The following is a 25,663-nucleotide window of genomic DNA, read 5'->3' on the forward strand; positions in this document are numbered from 1 at the left end:
GGCACATCCAGCAGATCAAACGTCATTTCCAGCTTCGTCTGTCATAGGAGCTCCAATTCAAAACTTATCAATGTTGTAGTTTGTGCTATTTGAATGACCAAATGTACGCAGTAATTCCCTCGCGCATCCCTCCCATCATTTGTCGTCTGGCGGCGCCGCTGGCGGGCACGGACCCTGACCGCGATGGACCCTCTCTGCGCCACACGCCGCCGATTAGATTGTCCATCCGTGTCACGAGCTCAGCCGACAGGTCAAAGCTGCGCCGTCACGGTCTCGACTTCGAGTCGCCGATAGCCTTGGCCGGGCCGGCCCGTTTGGGATACCTCGGACACCTTGTTCGAAGCGGAGGGAGCGGGAGGTCTGGGTGGGACAGGTCATGTCTGTCTGACAGACCTGCCGCTGTTACGTTTTTTTGTGAAGGTTTCCGACATTCTGTCAGAAACCAGGATCATTATCACTAAATTGACAAAAACAGTTGATGTTACATTCCGTGCATTCCGGGTCATGTGTGCGATATACGTCTGTCACGCATTTCGTAACACCAGAGTCGCACTCCATGCCACGGGACATACGGCCTTATCTGAGGTGGTAGGTATTGTCCGCTGAGTTATCTCCTCCCATCGCCCACCGTGGTCCCACCGCCAGGGACGGTCTCTATCGGCGGACTTTTTGTCAGATCTATTGACGTGATAAGCGCAGCGGACTGCTGATAGTGGTGGGACCGACACTACCAAACACGCATCGGAGGGGCCACCCGATCCGGCAGACCACAGAGTAATGATGGAAGTACTCCACGTTGGTCAAGAAGACCAGAGCAGCTAGCCTAGAGAACAACGCTACAGTGTGTATAGTAATGTGTCAGACATTTTCTGGACCAGACGAAACACGAACTGAAATTAGAGTTTACCGGAGCGTCGACCACAAAGCCATTTGCCAAAACAAGACTTGATACGAGCACGTTTGTTTATTAAAATACGTGGTAAAATAACTGACACAAAATCGCGTCGCGCATACACACAAAGTCGCATACACTTCAACGCTACAGGGCTGACTGGCCGGCCCGTTAGGGCTGAGAACCGATGACGAGTTACGTTCGCTGCGGCCGCGCCGTCAGCTGACGTGGCACAAAGTGACGCGTGATGGGCTCCGGTGACGGTGGCGGTGATGTGAGTGATGTGGGTGAGAGGCTGATATGTCGCTAACCACCGGTATTCCCTTCACAGCCAGCTGGCCCCGCTGCCGAGCCAGCGGAGCCACACACACACACGCACACACAGGCAGTCAGAGGCAGCACGCGAGTCCGGGCTGCTGCCGGGACTCGACACTGGGCTAGAGTATTCTGGTCTGGGCTAGTCTTCACTTGGGCGGAGGCGGACACGATCCGACGGTGGGTGTCACTACTGGTTAGCCAGCAGAGGCTGACCACGACACTCTGCCGGGGGCTCACCGAACTGACGGACTCCATTGAACCCAGTTCACGTAGAGCGCACGGCGCTGTACGAGCCGCACCACGGGAGCAGAGCACTGAGTGGCGGGCAGCTCAGAGGACAGGCCGGCTGGGCCGGCGGCACTCAGTTCAGACGGGCGGGGCGGGGCACTACTGGTGCAGCGACTGGTGCAGCGGGTCCTGGCCGTTGGCGGCCGCGCAGCCGAGCGCCGTCTCGTCCGACCGAACTGGGAGCGCACAGACAGACAGATAATCAGACACAGACAGACAGACCGACACAGTCAGTCAGACGCTAACAAACACACACAGAGTCCGACAAACAGGCACACACAGTCCTATACAGTCGCAGCCAGTGGAAGCTGTTCAATTAGAACAGTTCAACAGAGTCTAGTAACACGGCCCAATCACCAACACTGTCCCACAATGTCTTTCCTGTGTCCGGTAGGTTGGCTTTCCAACAGTTCAAAGTGCCAGTCCGGTAACAGGATCCCAATCAGTCCAGTAATTATCCCTTTTACTACCATTTTCAGTTCAGTAGCAAGTTCAAGCATACATGTATTGCCAGGAACTGAGCTATCTTATCATTTCAAAAGGTCAATTCAATAACACACCGCTGGCGGGCCCGGTCTGAACTCATCCCTGAACTCCACATTGCACAGTGAAAAACAACCTCAGCGAGGACTGCATCCACAATGTGTGTTTACCGGCTCTACTGGTGGCAATACCAATTATCCACAGTAATCCTAATTCATACAAGTAACTACCTGAGCTTGGGTGACCTGCTACGAACTGCCTCTTACACCCTGCTGCGAAAACATATTCGATACGCTTTTTGCCAAAAGCCACGACGCATCGCTGTTCTCACTTTTTGAAGGAGAAAAAAAAAACGCAAAAAAAAAAACAGGAGTTCATAACCACCAAGACAGATAACGAGCTAGTTTGTTTTTGACAGCTCATTTGATAGAAATCATGGTATGCGAAAAACGGATTGTTGATGTGCGGCGCCACGTCGAATCTACACATGCACCGGGCTAGCCACATCCTATTTCCGAGTGCACGGGTTGCCAGTTAAGATTGCTTTCTAACGCATTTTCCACTATCTGAGAGGCGCATACGACCCTCCGTCAAGTCGGCTCTCTTAGGACCGGTAGATAGTCGAGTCTTGCCGGAGGAGGGGGTGGGGGAGGGGCGCCAAGGCCTCCCGCACCGTACTTTGCTAGATAAGATGGTTCTGACGCAAGACCGTATCGCTGATGCTGAACTCAAAAGAACAATATAGCTTACCTATAAATCGGCTTTGTTTCAATCGAAGAAGAACGTGAGCTGTATCAATTATCAATGTAGATAAAAAGATGGCAAAAGCTATTGAAATTGCAAAAACCCTGGTGAATTCGGACGCCTACTTGAAAGAACGGTACAAGTCTGATTATGTGGAGATTGTGAATCAGCTAGCTCAATTTCAGGGCACCTTAATTCTGAGTTCTGACAGTATCAGCCCTGGGTTGCAACACCAGCAACTAGCTTATTGGCTATTGCATAACTTAGAAACATATCATACTTTAGTCAAATCGAGCTACAGTCGAGAGGGGATCACCCGATGGATTCCCACCTCAAACCCCTTACCATTGTAGGGTAGAAGACAATCTCAGGAATTTAGAGCAAACGGAAAATGACGGTGTTGCACCGCAGCAGTTTCCGACTGTGCGCATTATCGGGACAGGTTGTAGGAACAAGTATGTCACCCATGCTAGGATCAAGTTACTATGAAGGTGTAAATAAACATAGTAAGGTACAGCTGAGTTGCATCAGCGAAGATTTTTAACGTTCCGCGTTTCATTAAAAAGGCTGCGTGCTTTGCATTCGTTTGTATTTTGATAAGCCTTAAATGATTAGAGATCGTCTATATTATTACAAATTATGTAGGCTAACACGTCTAAATATTATTCAGGATCCAATAACAAGGATGCAGTTTTATATACGCATCCAGAAAAGTAAAGAACCATTAACAAAAAAAAAAAAAAACACACACACACACACAAAAACGAATACCTTCCGCCCCTCAAATAACCTATGCTTTATGTCAAAATGAATTCAGTTGGCGGAAACTTAATCAATCACTAAATTTGTATACAAAATACAAATGCTACAAATAACAACACATAAAAAACGCAAACAACAGTAGCCAAAATATGAAGGAAATAACATCAAACCAAGAATCGCGGTCAAATTCGAGTTCGAATATTCCGACTTTGCAATCTTACCTTGTTATACAAGTCTTGCAACCAATGAAACGCGAGCGTCATGCTAAAGAACCAAACTAATTGAGAACTGAAGGATAAAACACCACTTGGTACACGCTTCAAAAAGTGTTTGCAACGACGGTCGCAACTCGCAATAAGAAATAACTACTGGTAATTCACATCTATATTACTATTTGAGGAGGGTGCGTCTGTCCGTTACCGAGGTCCCGACTTGGTCGTGCTTTGCGTGGACTACAGGCCAGACCGTTGCACCTAGCCCGGTGAAATTTGCACAACTTATAGATCAAGGATGCGCGACGTGCCTTTGAGGGGTCTCAGCTCGATGGGATTGGTAGGGAGCGCGTGGCACGTGCTAAAAAAGTGCAAATTCGCGTCATAGACTTTACATGTATAAATCGGCTTGCAAAATCGGGCGAAAATGGCTAAATTTGCCCGACACGGGTCCGATCCCCGTGCAATATCTCGGTAACCGTGGGCCGGATCGGCACGGGGAAAACAGCATTGTGTAGATAATTGAACAGGCTATCGAATGATATGCGGTGCAGGGGATGGCAAGTGCCACGTGCACCCGTGAGGGTACTTTGGTTGAAAAATTGCGGTTTTTGACGGATTTTGGAGTTGATTTTATTTTTAGGTGACCATTAAACGGAGCGAGTTGGAACAGCGCCTGTTGGCAAGAGAAATGTACCGCCTCTCATGGGAAAATTGTGAAAAGCTGATTGATCCAAATCAAGGTGGTACAAATCACGGGAGAAAATGGTGTTTGTCTATTTTGTGCCACTTTATTAATCACACAGGTTTTGCTCAATGATCTGATATATCTGGCAATTAAAAATGGCACCGTTGGAAAGAGCATTCAATTCTGTCCAAGGTTCAGTCTTTATTTTTGCATGATGAGCAACAATACTCTTAAAAATGTAAATGTTCCAAACCATTACATTGTCATTTTTAGCGAAATTCATCGATGGCCCTCAAAAGACTTCACGCCAGTTTTCGAATCATTCTTAAGTGTAACGCATGATAATACGACACGGGCACCTCGATGCGATGTATCTTTTTTGTTTTATTACAAAATGCTTGGCCGTCAAAAAGCAATCGAACGAAATGGATACCAACCAAATCGACACAGAACAAACCAATGCCCGCGGGTCACAAATAACCCTTCTTCGCGTTGCGGAGCACGCGGGTAACCCTATCTTATTTCTATTGTTCCATCCCGTCCATTTACCTCACCACCGTCCCATCCAGTTCTTCGCCGTGACCCTGTACTGGCCTCACTTTCATTCCATGGCTCATCCCATCCCCGTTCCAATTCCGACTCTCATTATCTTTCCTCCACCTCGCATCTCACCTCTGTCCAGTCCCTCTGCCTTCCCCTGTCCCGTCCCAATACCTGCCTCATTTCCGTCCCGGCTCCTCCCGTCACACCCATCCCCGTCCCTTCCTCCTCTCTGTCATGCCCCGCACCTCACTCTTTCTCGTCTCCTGTATCACCCGTTCCTCCCCTCTCTCACCTCTATTCCGCGTAGCCGCCTCTCGCCTCTCCCGGCTGGAGCGGCCGTGTTTGGCCAGCGGCGTGCTGTGTGTCAGCGATGAGAAGGAGAGTGCCCCGCTGCTGCGCTGGTCGCCGTCCAGGCCGGCCGTCGACAGGTACCGGGGCGGACTGACCTCCAGAGGAGCTGTGACGACCGGGCGGACACACAGGTATCAGCGGATGGAAACACAGGACACAGATCAGCATCGCCACAAACTACCAGATGGCTTCAACTCCCGACAACCAGACAGAAAGAGTTTTCAAGAACGAGCCTATATTGGATAGTTGTGTTCACACTTGGACTAATGTCCATCGTGCTAGTAATTCAGGAGAGTAACTAAGGTACAAAACACATACGATCAGAAAGTTCAGACCAGCCATCAACCGGACAACCCCACCAAGCCACGTCACTTCTCTGCATCGCCAGAACGCACAAACACCGCGAACCACATGTCAGAATCGAACTCACAGCAGGTGACCACCTCCTCGAACTTGTAGTCGGCCAAGTCGATGGGCTGCACAGTCCACGGGTGGCGGGACGCCTCCTCCAGCCGCAGCCGAGTGTCGGGACTCTTGTCCAGCAGGCCGGTGAGCAGGTGCGCCAGGTCTGGAAACCGACCGAGCGCGCCGTCAGTGGTTAGTTAGGACGCGGGGAGTAGTAGTTTATTAAAGAGCCATCCACAAGACAAGTGGCTATTATGGCCTTCACGTCAATAAAATCGGATCATAACATGCAGGGTAAAATACACACTCACGATGTTACACAACCTAAAATATACATATAGCTCAGGATAAAAAACATCACCTGCACGGCATCATGATTAAAAACGCGTTCATCACGTGTCTCGTCTCGAGAGTAGGTGGGCCTTCAGGGCTCGCCTGAACCGCGGACCTCGCTGGTTCCGCACCGACATGGGCAGATCGTTCATGAGGTGGGGAGAGCGGTATACAAACCGTCGCCGGCCCGCCTCCGAACGGATGGGTGGCACGTGCAGGAGATCGTCCTGTCTGGTGTGCCGGACATGGCCATGATGGTCCCGGTTGAGGCAGACCTGACGGGCGATGCATTCGGGCTGGCTAGAGGAGAGGACTTTGTCAAGGAGGCAGAGGGATTGGTATTGGAAGAGTTGAGACGAGTCGAGCCACCCCAGCCTGTCTCGCACAGCTGACACGCGGTCAAACTTTCGTTTTCCCGCGATCACGCGAGCCGCAAAGTTGAGCAGCTTCTGGATGGTTGCGAGGTTGCCAGCGCTGCCGCTGCCGTAAACAGAGAGGCAATAGCGGATGTGCGAGACGGCCAGGGCGGTGACTATCTCGGGAAGGGTGTCAGGAGGAAGGAAGTGGCGGAGGTGGGATAGTGTTGCGAGGATGCCGCAGCATCTACGCGAGACAGCCCTCACATGCGCGTCCCATGAAAGGTGCTGGTCGAAGACCACACCAAGATTTTTGACCTCAGTGCTGGGCGTCAGGCACGTGTCCTGGTATCTGATTTTAATCGTCGGGAGGTTGCGCAAATTTTGTCTAGAACCAAAAGTGATGAGCTCGAATTTGTTTACGTTAACCTTTAAGCCGTTCGCAAGGAAGTAGTTGCCAAGAGAGGAAAGGGTGCTTTCCATGCGCGATGCAAGCGCTGGAAGAGCAGATTTAGGGCCGGAAACCAAGACCTGGGTGTCCTCGGCGTACTGGATAACCAGTCCATCGGAGACGTACAAGCTCAGGTCGTTGGCAAACGCACAGAAGAGGACAGGGCCGAGGCTAGAACCTTGAAAAACGCCCTGGTTGATGGGTAGAGGAGATGAGATTTTGACGCGGCCATCAGAGGAAGTGAGGCTTACACTCTGCGAATGACCGGAGAGATAATTTTGAAACCAGGATGTGTCGACGCCCAGCAGCTGGAGTTTTTCGAGCAATTTAGCATGACTGATAACATCGAAACACTTGCTAAGGTCAATGAGACAAAGAATGGAGAGAAGGCCAGAATCTGTAGCAGACAGGATGCTGTCGGTGACGCACGTGAGGGCGGTCTCGGTAGAGTGCTGCGGACGGAAGCCATGTTGGGTTGGGGAGAGGAGATGGTTGGAGGAAAGGTAGTAGTAGAGTTGGCGCTGAACTGCCCGCTCCACTATTTTGGCAAGGACTGGGATGATAGAAATAGGACGGTAGTTGGAAGGATCGGCAGGATCACCGGACTTGTGGATGGGATGGACGAGGGAATGCTTCCAGGATTCCGGGAAGATATTGGAGATGAGGGAGAGGTTGACGATATGGAGGAGGACGTGACTGATGGCGTTGAAGGATAGCTTGATGGTCCGAATGCAAAGTCCGTCAGATCCGCGGGACGGGGAGTTGCTCATGGAGCTGATGATGGCATGTAGGGTGCTGAGCGTGATCGGATGTAGCCGGAAGGCGCAGGCTCCCACCCTGGGCAGTCGCGGGGGAAGTGAGGGGGGCGGACCCTGCGCGGCGAGCTCGGCGGCAACGCGTGGGCCGACATGGACAAAAAATTCGTTCATCTGTTCGGCGGAGATGGTAGGTGGTATCGTGCACGCTGTCTTTTTACTGCCCAAGATGTCAGCCGCGCAGCGCCAGACAGACCCACGTTCCTGCTGAGACACGCGGTGTCCGATATGGCGCCGCTTGTCCGCTCTGAAGGCAGCGCGGGCCAAACGGTTCGCCTCCCGGTATCTATCAGACCCGCGACCCCACAGGCGCAGCGCTCGGGCGCGGTCAGCCAGAAGCTGACGCGTGTCGTCCGAGATGGGGGGAGCGGAGGGGTTGCGCAGCTTCACAGTTCGGACAGGGGCGTGACGCTGAACAATGGGGGCGAAAAGACGAATAAAATGAGACCATGCATCAGAAATGTTTGAGGCTGCAAAGACGCAGGACCAGTCGACAGCTAGTAAATCCGCATCAAAAGACTGCATGTTGAAGCGTTTAAAAGAACGACATTGCACGACGCGTGGCTTGAGACGAAAACGAGGGACACTGATCAGTACACGAGTAAAAAGGTGAGGGCTAAAATGGCAAAAACGAGTTCCCCTTCGAGCTACGATCTCTCGGTTAGTGGGAGGGGATGGGATCGGATCGGACCGCGTCCGTCAGTGGATAGCTTGTCTACAGGGCATGGGATACGAAAATTAATTGTAAGAGGGCCGACTGCATAACGCTAACCCAGTTTTACAATCATGAATACTGTCAATGTCGTCCTGCTGCCCTGCTGCCGATGGATGCTAAGTGCTTGACTAATCAGAAACGATCAGGGAGGAAGGCCGAAATATATGTCCTCAGTCTCAACTCTCACGTACTCTCTAGTTTTGTTTACGCTCTTCAGTAATCAAGGCAGAGACATTAATTTCGGTGACCCGCCCACGCCATGGCCCACGATAAATACTGATATTCGCCCTCCCTCTATGCCGCCTTGATAAAAACTGTAATTTCCCACAGCTAAGGTTAATATGCATTTCAGTTGTGATCATCACGAGATGTTCAATTTATAACATAAAATGTTGATAAATAGATCGATCAACTAACGCGAGATCTTTACATAAGCACCGACCGCGTCTTATTTAAGACTCTGGGAGGAAGCGCGCGGTAGTGGCTTGGTAAGGTGTCCGCCGGCGGCAGAGGTGCGGTCCGACCCGACTCGCGGCTGTGAGTCAGCTGATAACCGCCGCACTTGAGAGCGGCATCACGGGACACGGTGTGGCAGCGATTGCTGCCAGACCGGTCACGCGCTCGGAGGGAGCGCGAACGGGGCCGGTCCCATGGGCGCATCCAAGCGGAGGAATTTACCCGATTTACCCTCCCGCAGCGTGGAAATTAATGCTATTCTCATGACATAGAAAGAATACTACCGAACTTTTATATTAAAAAAGTTTACTCTGAAGCAAAGCTTCACATAATGAAGGGAAATCCAAGAAACCTTTTCTTTAAATTGGTGATTATTCTGTGAGTCTACACTATCCCCCACAACCCTTTCTGGACCCGCCGGGGCCGGTCTCGGTACTCACTGGGGGTAATCTGAGCGGGCAGCCGGAGCGGCTCAGATATGGTATCCTCCACGTCATGGAAGGGGTTCTCTCTGCACAGCAGGGTGAACAGGGTGACGCCCAGCGACCACATCTCCAGCGTGTAGCCGTCGTACCTGAAACGAGCGGCACAAAACACCAGGTGTAATAGAACTGCATAACAAGAGCCGACATAACGCGTTATACCCTGAAAGATAAAACGGTTACGGTTGGCCCGCTAACACAGATCCTAACCACGCACCGGACAAACTAGGGATATCATCGCATCAGTCGCGTTGTCCGGACTCGTACAAGTCGCTCCCACGATTCGTAAGTCTGACTTCTGAGGTTACCGATTCTGGAGCTGAATTATCGAACGGCTTCCCCAGAGGTCAGATTGTGTTTTTGAGAGCTTTGTGTTTATTGACACAAAAACCTGTTTGTGTTTGCATTCTGAAAATTACATGTTGATAAGCCAGATGTGAGCAACAGAAACATCGAAGGTCATCTGGGGCCAATATGGGGCTACTCTAAAAGCAGCACCACGTGCCGCGAACAGAGTGACTGGTTCAGTGCGATGACAAGTAGTTACAATGTAACCTAAGCAACTATGGTAATGAATATTAGTATCTAGACAAACCACTTATTGGGTAATCAAGGTATGCATGATGACATGTTCGGTGCATTTTGTATAGCTAGGTATTACATAAGTGATGTACCCAATGGGACATTTCCACATCATCGACACGCCGAAGCAAAATAACTACCGCATTTAAACGCAAATACGCCAAGTCATTGCACATTTTACGTAAGGTCGCTAGAAACATGACTGTTACATAATAGCTAGCGGTCACAAAACGCACAACTTCTCAGTAATTTCCCTGTCTTTTCGCATTACGGCCATCAACATTCGGATTAGTTAGGAGTCGGACGATTCCACCCCATGATTCGTCACGGGGCCCTGGACTGTTTAACGTCCGCGTCCCTCTCAGCCGTGGCGCCCACCACCTCATGCCTCGGGCCGGTCCCACGGCCGCCGCTCTGGGTGGCCTCTCGACAGAGCAGCTATCTGTGCGCCCAGTGACGGTCCAGATAGCGTGTGACGCAGGCGCCGGCCCCGTGACCCGGCCTGGCCGGCACTGATCAGAGAGCGGCCCCGTCTCCGCGCGGCGTGGTACTCAACATAGTGCATGCAGGACTCTACGAATGCCACTCAGGGAGAAGGGTGTACGCTGTGGTGTGAGCTACCCCGGATCTCTCGGGATCCCTAATATACTAATATCTCCAATGAAAATTGAAAGGTTATATAATACGACTATTTTTGAATTTCTTATCATCTGTTTATTGGGTAATGTTGTCATGCGCAGTAAAACAAAGGGAAGCTTCGAATATGTCTGCATACCCTTTATCGTAGCTCCTCAGTGAGAAGTCCTCACCCAACGCAAAAGGTACACAGCCGTTGACAAGCCCTATCGCAGTGATATGAGCTGTAGGTAAATACACATCAAAAACGGATTTTGTATGGAGCATCGGCCAACATCCGCCTGCAATGCGCAATAATAAACTTCATGTACCATAGCTATGGGATACGTCATTCACTGCCTTCTAGAATCCGCTAGGATTAGTGGATGATAGCTTTGCAAATTGACTGCCCTACTTGCGATCCTTGATACGAGACAATCTTATCAAGCAGTTGTTTGACAGCTGGAGCGCCCTTTAAAACACAAACTATCAAGCAGTAAAAGGATCAAATAGTAAGAAGTAAGAAGAAAGTTATCTAACTTCCTAGGAAATGAAAGATATGCAGGAAAACGAAAAGCATCAAACTTTGTCGTCAGATGTTTCCACTTTCGGGGAATAGGCGGTGAATCGATAGAACTATGCCGCACCACTCGACAATGCATATTATAATACCTATACGTTTAACAGCATTCTGTTATGAAACGTTGGAAACGAAATGTTTAATGAGGGCGGGACAGGGAGGTTCGCACGCGACCCGGGAGCACTCGGGGCGCGCAGTGGGCGGGACAGGGAATATTTCAGTCAGTGACAGTGGCACAGTCAGTGGCCCCAAACGCACCTCTAACAAACGGTCATGGGCGGAACGGGGTTGGAGCGGGGAGGGCAGCGTGACTCGCCTGTGCCCCAGGAGCACTTCTGGACAGTCACAAGCAGGACAGGGTGGGGGCGGGGCAGCATGCCTCACTTATGACCAAGGGTCACCTTTGGTGGACAGCGAGGAACCCAGAGCTGGTGAGGGTGGGAGCTGGGCAGCGGAGTGGCTCACCTGTGCCCCAGGAGCACCTCTGGTCTCAGGGGGACAGTGGGTGTCGGGCAGGGCCGGGACAGCGGGGCTCACCTGAGCCCCAGGAGCACCTCCGGCGCGCAGTGGACGGGACGGTGTAAGAGCGGGGCGGAGCTGGGTAGCGCGTCTCACCTGTGCCCGAGGAGCACCTCCGGCGCGCAGTACTCCACTGTGCCGCAGAAGGTGGCCAGCAGCTGTCCGCGGGTCACGAACGTCGCCGAGCCGAAGTCGATCAGCTTCACGTGAAACGACGAGTCGATGATGACGTTCTCGTCTTTGATGTCGCGGTGCAGAATCTCCAGCGTGTGCAGGTGGCTGAGCGCCGAGCAGATCTGCAACAGCACACGGTATTTGGTTACCATCGCTAAAAAGCGACAGTACGACAAAACGGATTTCCAAGGCGCATAGACTCCAGATCAAATATATTCATGGGTACAGCAGATCGTCATGGGTAGAGCCAGTTATTGTTCATCGGTGCCGACTTCTATAGATCAATTTTGGTATCAGAAGAAAAAAAAACAGCATTATTGAATATAAATATTGATGTTGTTTCTTTCTCCCATTAGTTTCTCCTCATTCCGCGGCTCTTCTCCCGATTTCTACGCACCTGTCTGAATATGTGGCTGGCCAGCGGCTCGTCCATGGCCGGGTCCCGGTCGATGAACTCAAATAGGTCCATACAGCCGTGCCGTTCCATCACCATCTGAACGTACTGGGCGTTATCATAGACGTCCAGCACGCGGATCTACGGACAAAAGGAACACTCCATCACTATCTGAACGTACTGGGCGTTATCATAGACGTCCAGCACGCGGATCTACGGACACATGGCGGTGGCAGTCAGCATCGCGCCCAGAACTGGTGGCCAGCGAGAGTGGACGTGTAGGACTGGGACTCAGTGGCATTGTGGGGACAAGTCATAACACTCACTGGTCGTGGTCCATCCACTATGTTGCTGACTGCGGGGGGGGGGGGGATATTTCATGCTGCTGTGTTGGTGACGAGTGACGACCTAGCCCCACTTACTATTTTTGGGTGGTTCAAAATGGGACCCATAACTGGGGGTCATATAGGCAGTGACACACTCACTATGCTGAGGTGGTGTAGGACCGTGACCCACTGACTCACTATGTTGGGATGGTTCAGCATGGAGAGCAGCGACACCTCGAGCGGCACGCGTCTGGCCAGCGACGGGTCGTCCACCCAGTGGTCGGCGTGCACCTTGTCCTTGCGGATAAACTTTGTCACCACCTGCGGCCAGATCGGCGTCAGTACACGGTCAGCCGGGCGCGGGGGTACACGTCGTATAGTCAGCGACACTTACACGACGGCTGGGCAGAATGGACAGTGGGATACTGTCACTACACGCGGACGGCAGTTAATTACTGATGACTTTTAAGGGCATAATATACAAGACTGATTAACACGAAACAGCACTGATCGAAGTGTCTGCATAAAACAACGGAGCGTGTAATCAGACCAATTGCACAGCTCTGCAATTTCATTATGCTCGCTTGACACTCGTGCACCTCTTTTCCAGCGCGGAAAAACGACATGTCAGTTTGAGCCCCGGTCAGCATCAGCACCCTGCACCACCTTCAGCCCCGTCAGACGGCACGCACCAGCAGGCGGTCTCCGTTCCGGTAGCCGAGCTTGACGAAGCCGAAGGCGCCCATGCCGATCTGCCGGAGAGTGGTGTAGTAGCGGCTGTACTCGCCCCGGCAGTGTTCCGTGTCATCGGAATCGGCCGCCGCCGGGCCGGTGGGGGCCGCCGCCGCCTGCTGCTGGATCACCTGATGGACACGGCGCGGGCGGACAAGGGTCACAAATTAAAGTTTACAGAGGACAGAGTTTAATACACGGCTGGTACACGAATTATACAAAACAATAAAAAAAATATACAGAGGAGATGTAAGATGAGGAAATGTAATACTTGTAATGCAAAAAAAAAAGAAACAGGTAATACAGCACATAACGAAGTGTGAACAAAGAAGAGCCACACCACACTGCAGAGATCAGACCATACACCGCGCTAGATCCCCGCCACTAGTCCAGCAATCAGTTCCCGCACCTGTCCGAGGCTATAGTGCGCCACGCCGGCCGACAGGTCGCCAGCAGAGAGCAGCGAGTCGCGCGGCTCGGCGCGGTCCTGGCCGATCCATAAACAGTATACGATGGAGTCGTCGTCCAGACCGATTGTGCAGAGGTCGTACGTTATATCTGCGGCAGAAAGAATAGAGAGGTGATGTAAAGCGATGATCAGAAGAGGTGGGTAGAGGCAATGCAATGGGATGCATAATATGAAAGGTGAGAGATCATAAGACCACCCAATAAGCTGGGGGCTGTCTAGCAAGTCCTACGTTAAAATGTACATAAGTCCTGCGCCAAGCATTTGTTTATGAGCACTCACCAGTCTAATTGCTTTCACAGGGCACTCACTGAACTCGCTGTACACGGCCCTAAGACCTGCGCCACGACTCACTGAACTCGCTGCCGTCGCGGTGGCGCGCCACGCCGTAGTAGGTGTTGTCGGTGAGCGGCGGCCGGCGGCGGCGGCCCGCCGGCGGCCGACGGCCCGGCGTCGACGTGGCCGGGGGCCCGCCGCCGGCACCGGGCGACGGCGGCTCGGACGGGCGCGTCTCGTCGCCCTGCGTCGGCTGGCGGCCGGCCGGCGGCGACGGCGGCCGCTCGCGCAGGCTCAGACGGGCCATGGCGGCCGCCGGCGTCGGCAGCGGGTCCTCGTAGATGGGCGGCAGCGAGAGCGAGTCCTCGTCCGAGTCCAGCATCTCCATGTCCTCCTCGAACGTGGGGATCAGGTCGCGCACGTCCTGTTGGAGGAGTGGGCAGACCGTCAGAGAGACGTTGCAGACGAAGTGGGGTGCCAGAGGGACGTATGTCGATCTTCCCGGTGGGGCGCAACTGGGCGTATTCAACACGAATAATGACATCAGTCAGTTTACCGGTACCAGCATAGCAGGGAAAGAACCAGCATATCATCCAAATTCTATTCCACCACGTCAAAACGCACAGCCTACCCGATCTATGAGCGCTCCCTTCTCGTATCCGAACGTGAGCGAGATGAAGTTGTGGTTGTAGTTTCTGATCTTCAGGTCCTCGTCCATCACCACCAGGCCCATGAGGCTGGTGTACGCCTGAAAGGGAGGGCGGCTGAATTCAGCCATCGGTCGCAAACCAAAGCTACTGGACGATGGTGGACGATGTCCAGAGCTGCTACTGGAACGATACGATTCGGGACACACAATGTGTGCTGACTGCTGAGTTACGAGTATATACTGGACATTCCAGACCAATCAAACAACCATATGCAATTGATTGCACCGTGAACGACGTTGATGCTTTACAATGACCAATTTTCGCAATAGTTTTAGGACCGTGTTTATTTCACTGTTAGCAAGACGTTTCCTGTGTGTACGACTCACGTGGACGCGCAGGCAGATGGTAGGTACAGGCGTGGCGGCCGAGGCCGGGACGCCCGTCAGTCGCACACTGACGGGGAAACTGGAGCCGTCCGACCGTTTGGCCGTCACCTCCTGCACGCTGAGCTCCTGGCGGCCGGCGAGGGGACGAAGTCAGACAGGGGCACCGGCAAGGGAATCAGCGACACAGCGGTGGCAATGCAACAAATACGCATCGTAATGCAACGGGATGCTCCCTAACTTAGTGTGCACAACTGCACACAAAGGCACATCCGAGAGACGATACACACCGCAGAACGCTGTAGTGCCTCGACAGTCCGTGCAAACCTCCCGCCAAATCAAGCAACCGTGACGAGACGCAAACGGGAACTCTGCTGGGGATCAGTCTGTCCAGCGTATCACTGGCAGGCACGAGCCACTGGTGCTCACTACAGCGCAGACACCCTGTCAAGTGAGCTCGAGCAGGGGAGCCCCCGCCGGGCTTGTAGACCGACCTCGCCAATTCCAGGCATCCAACATCGATTGACCTACTGAGACGCGGCCTATAAGCCACAACGGGTACCGGCCACGCGCTCACCCAGTTACCAAGCTATAGAGCCAGTCGGTCAGGTATACAGGAGCACCACAATACCTGGAAACGTGCATCGAATAACGTCGAACAGTGCATATGTATAGTGTACATACGCGCCCTGACACCAATATCAGCGCCGCCGTAAAAGAGAATGCAGTCGAGACGGTGCTAACGTAGCTCGCCACTACGTCGTGACATGCTGATATCAGCGACAAAGCGATCGGTGACTCCCGAGGGAAGTTTTCTCTGTCCGACGCAGCAACAACCACGAGCCTTTTCAGCCCCACAGCCCTTGATAATGATAACTGATTGAACGGCAAAGGGCTAAGCATGTATGTTGCATGACGCCAGCTAACAGGCCTACACTTGCGTGTAATTTGTGTGTTGGGATTTAGGGGCTCGTCGAAGGCGAGGTCATTTATTTATTCACTGCCCCTGGAGGCAGACCTCTGGAGAGGCATCTCTTGCTGTGTGTGTCTCCACCGGGGGCGCCGTCGTCCTTACCAAGGCTCTATAGAAGGCCTTACCGAGGGGATGGAGTCGAGGTCTGTCGGCAGCCGTAGCGCCGGCAGAAAGTTGGCCACCTTCAGACCCAGGAAGTCATCGGCGTCCTGGCTGAACAGGTCCGTCACACTGCCGGAAACCTCCTTCAGACGGCCGAACTGGTCACACGTCATCTGAAACACGGACGAAATGGCCATAAGTCATCTGAAACACGGCAAAACGAAATGATCACACGTCATCTGAAACACGGATGAACTGGCCATACGTCATCTGAAACACGGCAAAATGAATTGATCACACGCCATCTGAAACACAACCCAACTGAACTGGTCATACGCCATCGGAAATACGGACGAAATAGTTACAGGTCATCTGAACCACGGACATCTGAACCATTGGTTATATGCCATCTGAAACACGACACAAATGGTCACTCGTCATCTAAAACACGACATAACTGGCCACACGTCTTCTGAAACACGGCCAAACTGGTTACATGCCATCTGAAACAGGGCCAAACTGGTTAGTGGTTACAGCTAATCTGAAGCCCGGACAATCCTTTGTTTTAACGCCTTTCAGTTAGCGTTGTTTCTCACGCTGTACAGGGTGGAAAGTAATTACGCGAACATACTTTTTCGTCTTATAGCAATGGAAAAAGCGGCGGTGACATGAAAATTTCATCTTTTCATATATTCCTATTTATGTGCGATACACTGACACAGGCGTTCAGGCATAATTGACATGAGCATGTCAAGCACTGTTGGCCAAAGCTTAGTCCACGCCTCCTGGAGCTGTCTGGTGAGGCAATCGATGTTGGTGGCTACTAGCAGCTCTTAGACGCTCTCCTGAAGGGTCGCCTGGATATTTTTGATCAAATTGAGGTCTGGGCTATTCCCAGATTGACCATTATATGCCAAGAAGAAGAACGGGTTCTCAAAGCACCAGTTTTGCGTCTTTTTGGCCGTGAGAGGAAGGACTTTATCAATCATGAAGAAGAGTTTCTTTGCGTCGGGCACAAAAGTGCGCTCGATCATTTTGCCCCTTTTGGTGCATTGATGGATTAGATAAAGAGACTCGTCTGGAAGGATGTTCCACTAGTTGTATACTTTATTTTTGGTGGCCATGTTGGTCACTACATGCAATTCTGACACATCCGGGCGCTCATAACACGCTGATGTGTGTTCCTTTGCCGGATGTTTGAAGGTTGGGACGGGCGGGACATCGGACGCATCAGCAGCCCCCAACGCGTTGTTCTGCAGGTTTGACGGATGAAATAGCTTCGAAGATGTCTCACCCAACCACAAAGCCAGCTGCCTGTCCTCCTCTGTTCAGGTTTGGCGGTCTTTAGAAAACTTAAATTGACAATCCTGCTGTTAATTCATGAATTTTGGCCATCTCGATTGTTTGTACGGCTTGATTTTCGAATTTTCACGGATTTATGTATGAATCGTGATATCTTAGATCGGGTACCCGGCCAAAGTAAACCATTTCGCCTGTTTTCGGGTCGACTGTTGTCGTTTGGTCGCGGAAATGGTGACCACCCATTCGGCGCCTGAATTCGCCGAGGTTTTACTGCCGCCAACGGCTTTGCTTTTTAAGTCCTCTTAAGTTTTATTATGCTTCAACCAAAGGTGTAATTGAGTAATGTTGGTGCCGAGACCGTTCCGAGTCCCTTCCGCACCAATCCAGCCAAAATAATCACAAACGCTTTCCCTGGCAACTTCAAATTGAGCTCTTCGCCCATTTTGGTCTTGAGCAGCGTATGGCGTCAGCACCACTCGAAGCCGAGAGGTGTTGTAGACCTTCCAAGTCATTTTTCAAAGTAAGGTCACTTTTGTTAGATGAGGCGAAAACAAACACGACCAGTCATGTTCCATAACAGCCCGCGCTCATACAAAATCTCCACTGACGGGCGAAATTGTAAGAAAATACATGTTCGCGTAATTACTTTCCACCCTGTAGCTCTGCCGGGTGGGAAGCACCGACCTCTTCGAAAATTCGAAAGATTAACTTTTACATTTCTGGAGAACTGGCTAGAATATCGTCGGAAATTTCAATCGTAACCACTAACCAGTCAACCTCATATGAGAACTTGACCAGATCGAAGGTGTCCAAAGTCACGCTGGTTTCTGACGGGATAAAAGCTACAATGAGAATTGTATTTCTCTTGGAGGATATAAACGTCCGCTATGCGTATTCGGTAAATCGGGCACGGTCTTCTTTCACAAATGGCGACTTTTGCGGTGGCCACCGTTCTTTGGCCCGATGGACAAAGTGCAGTAGACGCCGACGGTGATATTCTAAAACAGTGGAAGATGTACTGAAAACGGCAATTGTGGACGCAGGAATAGGTAACTGACGGACTGTGGACGCGGTGGAAGCGGTAGGTATGGCTGCGTTACTGACTATGGACGGACAGGGACTGTGGCTGCGACATGACTGCATAGCTAGACAAAAAAGACTGTGGACACAACACTAAAGGCCGCCGTCCACTGCGACGGAATTCCGTCCGGACTCCGGAGTCCGTCCGGAATGTCGCCGCACGCTGGCCGCATCCGGTCCGGATGCGGTCCGGATGCGGAGAGCTAATAAATGTTTCCTATCACTTATTACCAAATAAAATATTGCAAGTAACCAGCAGCGAATACTCTTGCCATTCTAAGGAAATAATTTTTAATTACTTCATGATGATCGAGTTCCAATTCTTCGTACAATTCACAATGTTTGCCTCCGATACGGCCCCAAACCACGTCTGTTCCGGACGTTCCGGATGCGTTTTCCGCAGAAAAGTTCAACGCGTCGGACATCACTCTTCCGTCTCCGTAGCAACCGCATCCGAAACGCATGCGGAGAGCTGACGGAAAATCAACAGCTGATTGCCGTTCGGATGCGGTCCGGACGGAGCGCACACGATTTCCGTACGGACCGGATGCGCCCATAGGGTTCTGTGTTAAATTCCGTACGGACCGCACAGTGGACGGCGGCCTTAACTCTCGCCGTGGTACTGACTGCGGACTCGGTGCTGACTGTCACTCGGTGTCGGTCGGCGATCTCCACCATCACATCGCCACAGACGCCGCCACCGCTCAGCGTCTGGCGTGCCCGTCCGCGCAGCACGCGGAGCCGCAGCTCGTGGCTCCAGCTGCGGCTCCGGCAGGCCACCATCGCGACAACACGCAGACACGCACACGCACGCAGGGCCGCTCCGCCCGCACACCGGCCCGCTGGCGCCGCGGCGATCACTGAGCCCGACCGGCGCCGGACCGACGGACCCGAGCGCGCTGTTTACGCCCCTTTCGCCGAAGGGTCGCGGGAGGGCACCGTAGAGAGGGGAGAGCAGGGGAGGGGTGGGTCCCCACTAGAGATGTCAATCAGATACCAACTTTTTGGTATACCGATACCAAACCGATGCCAACTTGGTATTTGGTATTTCAATCGTAATGTGTTTGGTATTTTGTTGGTATCATAAGCCCTCACTAATGTATAAGAGGCTAATAAATCGGTAAAAAGTTGGTATTTCCCTCAGTTTCCCAAGTTGGTTTGGTTTCGGTATTTTCCCGTGGTTTTGGTTGGTATTTGGTTTGGTATCGGTATTCCGATTTTCCGTAATTGACATCACTAGTCCCCACTGTTGTCACCGACCGCTGCTGAGCGGTACCCGCCGAGTCGCCGGCCGGCCCGCGCGGCTGCCGAGCCGGCCGCTGCGGCCACGTGGCGCCCGAGGCGTGTCTGACCTGGTGAGGTCATGCGCGGGGAGCGCGCTGATTGGTCGCTGGTGTCCCGCGCCGCGGGGCACCAGCGAGCTGATCTCGGGCGGGTGAGTCGTAGGCGGGTTCAGTCTATGTGTGCGTGTAACGCGGTCTGTTGGGGGTACGGAGTGAAGCTGGATTCTGGAGTGAATTGTGAGAAGTGACAATAAATATCCAGTGGTTGAACTCAGTGGCTGTGAGAGAAGTGAGAGACGGAAGTGACGGAAGTGCGAGGACTGACGGCAGGCTACAAAAGCGTGTTACTGTGACCCGTCCTACTTCCGGGGACCTCGGCTTTTCTCACCTCGTTGGGGTGTGTGAGGGGGCGGCCACCGGTGTTTCGCCAGCGAAAACCGAGGGCTTAACTCTTTTCCCGCGTTTCGCCATCGAGACCGGGGAAAGGGGCCTCTTTCCATACAAGGGGCGCGGCCAGTCGGCTTCGGCCAACCTCGCTATCGAGGCGTCGAAGTATCGGTAGATCTGTCTGCTCACGGCGCCCTCGCCACTGAGGTGCCTTGATCAGGCAGCGACTGTCGCCTTCCTCACCAATCCTATCCCAATTTCGACCTCCTAATCCCCCTCAGCCAGTCTCAAAACACGAGTGTCGTCAGTGCATGTAAACCAGAGGACATCGTGGCGACATTTCTGGTCCTCCGCGGGCCGGATAAAACCGGTGGTAGCAATGGACAAGACGCAGATGGAGGCGAAGGAGGAGGAGCATGTCATGAAGCCATCGGATCCGGGCATGGACGCAGCTCAGCGAGCTGCCAAGGAGAAGGAGCTGGCAAGCCTACGCCGTCAGCGGGGATTCAAGAGGGCAGCAGTCACTCGGATATCAAAAACAGTTGAAGAAGAGATTGCTAGGCAAGCCAGCAGCGATAGTATTCAGAAGGTTAACCTCAGGCTGGAGGAAGCCTTCGCCGACTTAAGAAAAGTTCAACAAACGTATGAGAGCCTGATTGATGACGAAGAGATCGAGGATGCTCAGGAATACGCAGATCGACTAGAAGAAGAAGAGTGCTCGATTCGGGGGAAGATTCAACAGTATCTACAGCAATTAGACGAAGCTCGCTCATCGACCGCCGCTTCTCGCCGAAGTCGCAGAAGTCGAGCAAGGTCACGAACCTCTGCGATGTCAGCCGTCTCGACGAAGTCAAAGGAAGCAGAAGTGGAGCTGGACGATGCGGATGGCAAACTGCGGGACATAAAAGCGCAGGTTGAAGAGGAGCGCCAGCACAAGATGGCCAGAATGCAGGTGGAACAGCGCCGGCAACAGGAGGAGAAGCGCCGGCAGCAAGAGGAACAGGAGCTGGAGAAGTGCCGGCAGCAAGAGGAATGGGAACTGGAGGAGCGTGAAAGGGCGCTGAAGATCAAGACTGCTGAAGAGGCTCGGGAGCGGGCGGCGAGGAAAGTGCGTCTCTATCATGCTGCAGAAGACGAGCTAAACTGGGATCGCCGTCATGACTTCGAAGATTCTGCCGCGGAACCGGGCCGGTCCAGGTCAGCGGAGGCGGGGGACAGTGGAAACGCCACAACTCCCGTGGAGGGCTGTGCCATACCAGCGCAAGAATCTCGACAGAAAGCTCAAGAGGCGGACCAAGAGCAACCAGCAGAAGAATCACCTTCAAAGTCCATCCCTCTCGCCCGCGAGGAGCAACTATGTGACCGACGGTCAGACACCGATGTGCATGGGAGTATCTGCAGGCCTGGAAGAGAGGAAGACGCGGGTGGTAATACGTCTTTGAATCCTAGCACCTGGACGACAGACTTCAGAAACCGAGGAGAGTTGCACTCATCCGGGTCGTCAGCCTTCGCCAAGAGCATCCCTCGCCTCGGGTTGCCGCGGTTCTCGGGAGACCCCGGTGAGTGGCCGCGATGGATCGGCCTATTCAAGGCGCTGGTACATGATCAGGCTTCTCTCTCCAATACTGAGCGAATGACACATCTACAGCAAGCAATGGAGGGAGCCGCGCACCAAGCGATCGAGGGATTCCTCTTCGATGGCAGGATGTACCAGCAAGCGTTGGCGATGTTATATGAACGCTTTGGTCAAGAAGCTGAGGTCAGCCAGGCGTATCTCAAGACGATGTTCACGACTCCAGCTCCATCCATAGACAACCTGGCGTCTATGGAGAGGTTTAGCTCAGCCATAAGTAACACCGTGATGACGCTGCGTACGCTTGGGTATGACAGTGACCTGGAAGCAAGCGAGAACCTCCGTCGAGTCGTTGCCAAGCTGCCAGGGGAGCTGACTCTTCAGTGGGGACGGGAAGTCCACAGAAGACGTCCCAGCCGACCGAATCTGGAGATCTTCAGTGAATGGCTGAAGACTGAGGTGACGATCCTGAGACAATCTGTCACCCAAAGTCGTGACCAAGAAAAGAGGAAACCACCTGCACACCCAAAAGAGACGTCGTCGAAGAGGACGACGCTGACTACGTCAGCAACTTCTTCTCAGACAGAAAACCGAGGTTTCCGGTCATGCGTCGTGTGCAAGGAAGGGCACAGACTACAAGACTGTCCGGAGTTCAAGACCAAGACTCACGAAGAGAAGTCAACGGTGGTGAGCAAAGAGCGGCTCTGTTGGGGATGCCTCAACAAAGGACACTTCATGAGGTCCTGCAGATCTGCAAGACGCTGCGGATTGAACGGCTGCAACGCAACGCACCACAGACTTCTCCACACAAACAGAAGTACTTCAGCCAGCAGAGGAAACCGAGTTGAACCAGAACGTGAAGCTACAAATGGAAGCCCCATTGTTGGCGTGGCCTTGACAGAGGCCACAGACACGCTGTTGCAACTCGTACCTGTCCGAATCCACGGTCCAAAGGGAGACAGGGATGTGGTGGCGCTGTTGGATCCGGGAGCCCAGACGTCTCTCTGCTGTGAAGATGTGCTGAAGGAGGTCGGAGTGCACGGGAGACGAGAAGACCTGCGCCTGCAGAACATCGAAGGAAGTGGCCCGCGACAATCATCAGTTCGTGTCGAGCTGACAGTCAGTCCTCTTGGGGCAGACGCCAAGAAAGAGCGCATCAAAGTACCAGAAGTATGGTCCGTGCCGAAGCTCAACGTGGCTGCGCCGAGCATCGGTAGTCATCATGTCCGTAGCTGGAAGCACGTGCATGACTTGGATCTCCGGCAGTACAGTGGTGCAAGAGTTGAGCTACTTCTTGGAGCCAACATCCTGGAAGCTGTGCTGCAACATGAGGCACGAGTTGGACGCCCCGGACAGCCGGTGGCGGTGAGAACAGATTTTGGATGGACACTCACGGGCTCCATAGCGTCACTGATACCCAGCACTATGCGCCAAGTCATGTTTGTGCGACGGCCGGCTTCCGGCGATGAAGATCTGAAGGAGCGTATCGAGGAATGGTGGACGACGGAAGCCTTCGGCACAAAAGTCAACGTTCCAGACGCCAGGTCACAAGAGGACATTCGAGCTCTGAGCCTCCTGGATCAGCACACGAGAAAGGTGGGAGACAGATACGAGACCGGGCTGCTGTGGGGTGAAGAGGAACCCGTGTTTCCAAACAACTGGAAGCAAGCGTATGATCGACTGGAGAGCACCGAAAGGAAGTTGAAAAGGCAACCGGAACTGGCAACAAAATACAAAGCTATCATCGAAGGCTATGTCGCTGATGGTCATGCAAGAAAGCTGTTGCCAGACGAGGTACGAGAGCAGAAAGAGAAGCGTTGGATCCTTCCGCACCACGCAGTCGTCAACCCGAATAAGCCGGGTAAAGTTCGAGTCGTCTTCGACGCGGCTGCAAAGCACAGAGGCACGTCTCTCAACGACAAGCTCGTCACAGACCCGGATCTGCTGCAGAACCTTCCTGGCGTACTCCTGCGATTCAGGGAGGGTCTCATCGCGGTCACTGCTGATATCAAGCAGATGTACCACCAAGTACGAATCCGGGAAGAAGACCAACCAGCATCCAGCTTCCTCTGGCGAGCTCTGGAAGGATGCCGAAAACCCGACGTGTACCAGATGCTGGTCGTAATTTTCGGCGCCAAGTCATCCCCTGCCATCGCCAACTACGTGCTGAGACGGGCACTCATCGACTACGAAGCCGAGACGAAGACTCGTGCCATCCTGAGTGCAGAAGAGAAGGCTCGGAGCTTCTACATGGATGACTGTCTGCTCTCAGCTCCGACTGAGAGCACTGCCCAACAGCTGCTCACTGAGGTGTCTGAAGCTCTGTCGAAGGGAGGCTTTCATCTCACCAAGTGGCGCAGCAATTCACCTGTCGTACTTCGGAAGATCCCAGAAGGAGACCAAGCCAGTGTTTCCTCGAGTTTATGTCTGACAGGATCACCAACAGCCGAGAAAGCTCTCGGTATCGTCTGGGACGAGACGAAGGACACGCTGGGATTCCGTCTCAGGAGGCAGGAAGTCAAGGCGACCAAACGTGCCGTCCTCTGCAAGGTGTCGTCTGTGTTTGACCCTCTTGGGATCGCTGCTCCGTTCACGATAAGGGCGAAAGTGATGATGCAACGCCTGTGGCTTCTTCACTTGGAGTGGGACGACGATCTGCCGGAGCTGCAGTCTAGTGAGTGGAGCAAGTGGTTGAAGGAGGCAGAGAAGCTCGATGCGGTAGCCGTTCAGCGCTGTGTGCTGCCGGCAGGATTGGAGACGGTGCGAAGTGAGCTGCACATGTTCTGCGACGCCTCAGAGGACGCGTTTGGCGCGGTGGCCTACCTAAGGACGACTTCGAGCAGCGGATCGCACTTCTGCCATTTCTTGATGGGCAAGTGTCGGGTGGCACCGCTGAGACGTCTGTCGATTGTCAGACTCGAGCTGCAGGGAGCAGTCCTCGGTGCGCGCCTGGTCGCTGCGGTCCTCGCGGAGCTGACACATCGACCTGATGATGTGATCTGCTGGACAGACAGCCGGGTCATACAGCAGTACATCTCAAACGAGACCCGAAGATTCAAGACGTTCGTGTCGAACAGGCTAGCAGAAATCCATGAGCTCACGCGAGATGCACGCTGGCGACATGTGCCTGGACGGCTCAACCCAGCAGATGACTGTACAAGAGGACTCTCGGTGCTCGCACTCACCCACGACTGCCGATGGCTTGCGGGACCGGACTTCCTGCGAGGTGACGCTGAACAGTGGCCACCTCAGGAGGAGCCGGCACCGCTGTCGTGCGACGAGGAAGAGGAGATGCGCAGTGTGTTCGCCAGCTCGACCACGGAGTCAGTCCCAGCAGAACCAGACCCAGCCAGGTTCTCATCCTGGCTCAAGTGCAGGAGGGTGGCCGCCTGGATGAAACGCTTTGCAAGAAACGCGAAGGCATGCTTGCCTGGACAGTTGGCAAAAGTCAGCGGACCCCTATCAAGTGCAGAAGTGAAGGAAGCGGAGATCTGGCTCGTGAAGCGGGAACAGGTTTCAACCTACGGAGCAGAGCGCAAATGTCTGGAACAAGGACGGCCACTGCCATCTTCAAGCACGCTGCTGCCGCTGACCCCGATCCTTGACGTCAACGATCTGATCCGAGTGGGAGGGCGCATCGACAGGGCTGCCACGCGAGAAGACGCGAGACATCCAGTCATCCTTCCACGGAAGAGCGAGCTCGCTCGACTCGTGATCAGCCACGAACATGTAAGGCACGGCCATGCCGGGGTGGAGCACACCCTAAATGAAGTTCGACAAAGGTATTGGATGCCACAGGGACGCGCCGCAGTGAAGAAGCAGCTCCGGGACTGTTCTTTCTGCCATCGACGCAGGACAACACCAACGTCGCCGCGGATGGGTGACCTCCCGAGCCAGCGACTAGAAGCTGGTCGGCCGTTCAAGAACGCTGGCATAGACTTCTTCGGACCGTTGCTGGTGAAGCGATTCCGT

At 53.2% G+C, this 25,663-nt stretch overlaps 1 protein-coding gene across 1 annotated transcript in view; it reads right to left on the minus strand.

Moving 5' to 3' along the window:
- Positions 1-945: 945 nt before the first annotated feature.
- Positions 946-25,663, minus strand: part of LOC122367445 (PAS domain-containing serine/threonine-protein kinase-like) — a 45,865-nt gene continuing 21,147 nt past the window's right edge. Inside the window, exons 8-20 of the mRNA XM_043340517.1 lie at positions 16,090-16,239; positions 14,995-15,120; positions 14,590-14,706; positions 14,037-14,382; positions 13,626-13,774; positions 13,177-13,347; positions 12,683-12,805; positions 12,162-12,299; positions 11,687-11,886; positions 9,253-9,386; positions 5,712-5,849; positions 5,223-5,387; positions 946-1,674 (exon numbers count right to left, since the gene is read on the minus strand). Of these exons, the coding sequence (XP_043196452.1) occupies positions 1,598-1,674; positions 5,223-5,387; positions 5,712-5,849; positions 9,253-9,386; positions 11,687-11,886; positions 12,162-12,299; positions 12,683-12,805; positions 13,177-13,347; positions 13,626-13,774; positions 14,037-14,382; positions 14,590-14,706; positions 14,995-15,120; positions 16,090-16,239 (2,034 nt within the window). The 3' untranslated portion in view covers positions 946-1,597. The remainder of the gene's footprint in view (positions 1,675-5,222; positions 5,388-5,711; positions 5,850-9,252; positions 9,387-11,686; positions 11,887-12,161; positions 12,300-12,682; positions 12,806-13,176; positions 13,348-13,625; positions 13,775-14,036; positions 14,383-14,589; positions 14,707-14,994; positions 15,121-16,089; positions 16,240-25,663) is intronic.

Source organism: Amphibalanus amphitrite, unplaced genomic scaffold, assembly GCF_019059575.1.
Source record: "Amphibalanus amphitrite isolate SeventyFive unplaced genomic scaffold, NRLGWU_Aamphi_draft 000870F_arrow, whole genome shotgun sequence".
Classification (NCBI taxonomy): domain Eukaryota; kingdom Metazoa; phylum Arthropoda; class Thecostraca; order Balanomorpha; family Balanidae; genus Amphibalanus; species Amphibalanus amphitrite.